Source organism: Syngnathus typhle, linkage group LG2 (assembly GCF_033458585.1).
Source record: "Syngnathus typhle isolate RoL2023-S1 ecotype Sweden linkage group LG2, RoL_Styp_1.0, whole genome shotgun sequence".
NCBI classification, from domain to species: domain Eukaryota; kingdom Metazoa; phylum Chordata; class Actinopteri; order Syngnathiformes; family Syngnathidae; genus Syngnathus; species Syngnathus typhle.
This window is the reverse complement of record NC_083739.1, coordinates 23,846,372-23,852,828: the sequence shown is the minus strand read 5'-3', so window position 1 is coordinate 23,852,828 and position 6,457 is coordinate 23,846,372. Positions and strand designations below refer to the sequence as shown.

At 46.8% G+C, this 6,457-nt stretch overlaps 1 protein-coding gene across 1 annotated transcript; it reads right to left on the bottom strand.

Moving 5' to 3' along the window:
• Positions 1-1,156: 1,156 nt before the first annotated feature.
• Positions 1,157-5,440, bottom strand: LOC133150166 (uncharacterized protein K02A2.6-like). The gene is given in 2 exon segments (XM_061272515.1): positions 1,157-3,157; positions 3,160-5,440. Coding segments are annotated over 2 exon segments (4,071 nt in total). The 3' UTR covers positions 1,157-1,367.
• Positions 5,441-6,457: the final 1,017 nt, after the last annotated feature.

Genomic DNA, 6,457 nt, shown 5'->3' with positions numbered 1-6,457 from the left:
TTTCTTCAAGCAAAAAAAATCGTACTCTGCAGGCAACTGAAAAGTTCTTTGCGGATACAGCACTTTTATGGAAAAGTAAAGTGTATAAGGTCAGACAATGTTACAGAATTCATGTGCAGAGAGTTTCAAACTCTGTTGAGGGAGAATTGTATCAGACATGAGACATCAGCGCCATACTCACCCCACCAAAATGGGACGCACTTTCGGCGCAGCACAAGTGCCCTGTCGGCGCTGCGCCCTCTCGGCGCAGCGCACGCCTGCAATCTCGGCGGACCCTCGACGCGCCCTCTCGGCGTGGAGTACTCTCGGCGCGGCCCCAAGTCGGTGCGGCCCTCTCTCGGCGCTGCGCTGAGAGGGCCCGTGCGCTTTGCCGACAGGGCCCGTGCGCTGCGCCGAGAGGTCAATGGACCAAGAGGACAATGTGCCGCGAGGGCGCGTGCGCTGCACCGAGAGGGCAATGCGGGGACTCCTGCCGCGGCGACCTCTCGGCGCGGTGCCCTCTCGGCGCGGTGCAGCGTCCTCTCGGCGCTGTGCGACGTAGCGCCCTCTCAGTGCTTCCTCTTGGCGCAGCGCGAGCCGCGAAGCACTCCCAGCGTGCCGTCTTTGCACAGGGCCTTCTTGGCACATTTCCGTCCGACTGCACCATTTTTGTCCGATCGCGCGACTGCAGCGCACTGCTGACCGAACAACCGTAGCGCGCTGCAGATGGCACAACTACAGCGCGCCATTCGCATTATTGTGACAGAGGTGTCGCAGGAATTTAGAATCCTGATGGACTTTCCAAATTTTAAATGGACCTCAGTGCGCAGGGAGGTTAATTTGATCCCATCATGCATCCGCGGCGCGCCGGACGCTCAAGTTGACGCTGACACAAGTAGAAAATATTCCAAAATTAGAGCTTACATTTAGGCGGGAGAGGATGATCTGTCGGCATTTCCGTCAGACCGCGCAACTGCAGCGCACCAGACGCATTATGGTTACATCGGCGTCAAAACCTAGCAAATTGTTGTATCGTGGCCGTAATGACGCGCACACTCTCCAAGTTTAAAGGACGTTTAATGAGAATGGCACACACAGTACAAGCACATGTTTCTGTCTTGTACAACTTCTTCTGTCTAACATCAATCCTCAGTAGTCAACTCTAAGGCGAGTGCGCCCTCTACTGGGTAAAAGTAGAAGTATCACCTTGGCAGCAAATAAGCACTGAAATAATACTTATACCAAACAACATTACCAAATCAATACACCACATCTCCCCCACATTTAAGCAAAAACAACATGTGTTATACACTCAATAAACATAAACAGAACAATTACTTAATGTAACCCAGTATGACTTCTTTTTTTTTTTTCAATAACATTCTACTTTAAGGAACAAAGTCTTTGAGGTGAACAGGGGTATGTCTCTCTCTACTAGAACGTCTCAACTCTGTTTGTGGTGGTACAACCTTTTCATCCTGGGTATTGGTAGCAGGTAGTAACTCTGACACCTTCTCTGAATTAGAACTCAGTTCTAACATCTGTGGTTTATTTATTTCCGGTAGTGGAATCTTTGCAACAGTCTCTGGAAAAAATACTAAGTTTTTCTCCTTCTCCACCGTTGTCTCGAGATTGGAAAATCTTGCTCTTACTTGATCTACATGCCTTTTCACAATTTGACCAGTACCAACACTAACGGTATAGGAAAGGGGTCCTGAAGTGTTTTGGATAACACCAGGAATCCATTTCGGTCCATAGGAATAGTTCCTGATGAGTACGTCCTCTCCTGACGTAAACCCTCTCTGCTTACTCCGTGTGTCATGATTTTCTTTCTGTTTAAGTTGCTTTTGTTGCACTTTGGTTTTCAAATCCGGAACAACCAAATCCAGGGCGGACCTTAGTCTGCGTGACATCATGAGTTCGGCAGGTGATAAGCCTGTTGTTGCGTGAGGTGTGATCCGGTAGCTAAACAAGAATCTTGATAACCTTGTTTGTATTGTCCCTTCTTTCATCTTCTTCATCCCCTCTTTAAAAGTTTGAACTGCTCTCTCTGCGAGTCCATTTGAGGATGGGTGAAAAGGAGCGGATCTCACATGACTGATTCCATTTTGCTTCATGAACGCTTCAAACTCAGCACTTGTGAAGCAAGTTCCATTGTCGGACACCAGCATTTTTGGTATTCCAAAATTACTAAAGCTCTGTCTGAGTTTCTCGATGGTGACTAAGGATGTGCATGTTTTTGTAGGGTAAACATCCAACCACTTTGAATGTGCATCCACAATTACGAGAAACATTTCTCCTAGAAAAGGTCCTGCATAGTCCACATGAATCCTTGACCATGGTGATTCAGGCCATTCCCACGGGTGTAGAGGAGCAGAAGCAGGTGCTTTTTGATGTGCCTGACATTCGTGACATGCTTGAACCGTTCTCTCGACATCCTGATCCATTCCAGGCCACCACATGTATGATCTTGCCAAACCTTTCATTTTAGTCATTCCTGTGTGAGTTTGATGTAACATTTTTAACATCCTACCTCTTCCTTTGGCAGGGATGACCACTCGAGCTCCCCAGAGAACACAGCCATCTCTAACACCGAGCTCCAATTTTCTCTGGTGGAAAGCTTTCAGATTTGGATCGGTTTCTGTGGGCCACCCTTTCAGGATATATTCATGAACTTGTGATAAAACAGTGTCTTTTGCCGTCCAGCTCTTTATCTGCTTTGCATCTATCAATGTCTCATCCAACATGTCCATCATAAGTACTTGCTCAGTACTCTCCTCTTTCCTTAACTTGACAGGAACTGGCATCCTGCTCACGGCATCTGCATTTGCATGATGTTTGCCTGGTTTGTAGACAATGTTGTATTGGTATGCACTCAACTTCACAGCCCACCGCTGCACTCTAGGTGATCCCATTTGAGGAATTGGCTTCTTCTCATTGAACAGATAAATCAATGGCTTGTGATCCGTGTAAATGGTAAAGTTTCGACCATATATATATTTATGAAACTTTTCAATCCCAAACATGACCGCAAGTCCTTCTTTATCCAACTGTGAGTATCTTGTCTCAGCAGGCTGTAAGGTACGGGACACAAATCCAATTGGTCTCTCACTTCCATTTTCCATGATATGTGATAATACTGCCCCCACTCCGTAAGGGGAAGCATCACACGCCAAACCAACTCACGGTCAGCTGAGTAGTGTACAAGAACATCTGAAGTGTTAAGCAAGTCCTTTGCCTTTTGGAATGCCTCTTCTTGTTCTTTGTCCCATTTCCAACGAACATCATGTCTCAACAACTCATGTAAAGGTGCCAACAGGGTTGCCAGGTTTGGAAGAAACTTGTTGTAGTAGTTTAACAATCCCAAGAATGATTTCAGCTCTGAAACATTTGCTGGGGCAGGAGCATCTTTGATTGCTTTGACCTTTTGGGCAATGGGGTGTAATCCTTGTGCATCGACTTTGTAGCCCAAGTACTCCACTTCATCTTGAAGGAACGTACACTTGTTTCTCCTAAGGCGTAGTCCCGCTTCTTTCAATCTGTTTAGCACAGAGTCTAGGTTTTTTAGGTGATCAGATTGGTCCATGCCACTTACCAATATATCATCTAGATACACAGCTACTAGAGGAATCCCACATAAAAGACTCTCCATCGTTCTCTGAAATATGGCCGGGGCAGAGGCCACACCGAATGGAAGCCTGTTGTAGGTGAACAATCCCCTGTGCGTGTTCACGGTGAGGTATTTCTTGGAGTCCTCATCCATAAGTATCTGTTGATAAGCATGACTCATGTCTAACTTAGAGAACTGCTTACCCTTTGCAAGTGCATTGAACAAATCCTCCACTCTGGGTATCGGATACTGCTCAAGGGATGACACGGTGTTTACAGTTAGTTTATAATCTCCACATAATCTGACTGTGCCCACTGGTTTCAGGATAGGTACCACTGGTGCTGCCCATTCTGAGTACTTAACTGGTGTGATAATGTCTTCTTTTAACAGTCTGTCAATTTCCTCATCCACTTTTGCTCTCATGGCATAAGGAATAGACCTTGGACGGAAGAAGCGCGGAACAGCATTTCCCTTCACATGAATAGTGGCTTTGGTGCCCTTTAAAGTGCCCAGCTCCTCCTTGAAAACTTCATCATGTATGCACAGTACTTCTTGTAAGGTCACTTTTGTTTCCACTGTTCTCTGGTCTGTGTGTATCTGATGTACTTGTCTTTCTTTGTGTCTGGCTTTTATTTCTTTCCAATTCAGCTGAATGTCCTCTAGCCAGCATCTGCCTAGTAATGAGGGACCATCTCCTTTCACAACCACTAGGGGCAGTTTAGCTCTTTGCTTTTTGTACTTGACTTGGACTTGAGCTGCTCCCACAACTTCAACTCGATCCCCAGTGTATGTCTCCAACTTGAGTCGTACTGGTTTAATACAAGGAGTCTTGTTGGTTCTCCATGTTGTCAGGAATGTCTTCTCACTCATTACTGTGAGACTGCAACCTGTGTCAATTTCAAACTGAACTCTCTTCCCATTTAGTTTCATGCTCTCTGTATACGGATCAACTTTTCTCAGGTATATGTCACTCATGCGTCCCAGCTTAAACTTTATATTTTGTAAAGGAAAGGAATCTTCTTCTGAACCATCTGTATCACTGTCCTCTGGTCGCTCTTGAACGTTATGTGACCGATAGCTTGAACGAGACTGCTCCTTTTTAGCTGTAGGATTTACTACATATCTCTTTTGTTTGCTTTTATTTCTGCAGGCTCTGGCAATATGACCCACTTTTCCACATGCATGACATTTTTCTTGTTTAAACTTACATTCTGCAGCGTTGTGTTGTCCTTTGCAACGATAGCACTCTTGAACATTTCCGCACTTGAACGCACCTCGCTGCTGCGGGCCTTTGTTTACTTTGAAGCACTTCGCAGTGGCGCACGGATTCTGCAGGTCTTGCGCATTTTTAGTTGCTGTTTCTGCCGCAACGGCAATGGACAAAGCCTTCTCACACGTTAGATCTGCTTCTGCCAGGAGTCTTCGTTGAATCCGATCGTCATTTATTCCACAAACGATCCTGTCTCTCAACTTTTGCTCCAAGGTGTTGCCATAATTACAGTCCTGGGCCAGCCTCCGCAGCTCCGCTACGTACTCCATCACCGACTCATTTGGTTTACGACTGCAAGAATCAAACTTGTACCTCTGGACGATTTCACTTGGCTTTGGGTCGAAGTGGTTTTTTAGTAGTGCCACCAGCTCGCCGTAAGTCTTCTCTTTTGGTTTAGTTGGACTAAGGAGATTCCGCATTAAACTGTAGGTAGATGCGCCGACAACGCTGAGGAGAATAGCTCTCTGCTTATCCCCATCATCAATCTCATTGGCCTCAAAAAACTGATCCATTATTTCACAGTATTCTTCCCAGCTTTGATTTTTTGCATCAAACGCCGCCAGAGTGCCAATGGTCGCCATCCTTTACAAACTTTCACGGTACTCGGTACTCCTCCCTTTTTAAGTCCTTGTCGTCCGAACAACTCGTCTTTTCTTCAAAACTTTGTTTATCCTCGTCGCCAAAAATATGTTGTATCGTGGCCGTAATGACGCGCACACTCTCCAAGTTTAAAGGACGTTTAATGAGAATGGCACACACAGTACAAGCACATGTTTCTGTCTTGTACAACTTCTTCTGTCTAACATCAATCCTCAGTAGTCAACTCTAAGGCGAGTGCGCCCTCTACTGGGTAAAAGTAGAAGTATCACCTTGGCAGCAAATAAGCACTGAAATAATACTTATACCAAACAACATTACCAAATCAATACACCACACAAATATTCCAAAACTTGAGATTTACTTGCCAAAATCTTAGTTGACGTCTATGCGCAGGAGCTTTATTTTTCGCCATTTTTGTCCGATCGAGCAACTGCACCGCACCGCTGAACGCGCAACCGTAGCGCGCCGCCGACCGCGCAACAGCACCGCCCTGGTCATATTATTGTGACAGAGCCGTCGTTGAGCTCTCCGAGCAGCGCTCCCTCGGCCCACCATCCCGGCGCAGCACGCACAGAAAGTGCAGCGCGCGCCGCGCGTGCGCCCTCTTGGTGCAGCATGACGCAGCACGGCGCAGCGCCCTTTCGACGCGCGCCCACTCGCCGTGGCGCTTTCTCGCCGCGGCGCCCTCTATATGCAACGCCCTCGCGGTGCGGCACCATCTCCGCGCGGTGCGGCGCTGCGTGGCGGTTCTCTCCGTACGACGCAGTGCCCTCTCGGTGTAATGTTTCTCTATACAATGAGAAATAACTTGACAGGACGACCAGGTTTTAGGGAAGCAGTGAGTCAATCATGTATTGATGTTCGTTCTTTTAGCAGCAGTCTACTCTAGCTACAACATGCCATCCGCCCGCCATACCTCTAGCTCCACCCTCCAGTACGGGTAACCACACAGTCCAAATACATTACATCCCCCTTCTTAAGTTTTTTTTTTTTTTTCT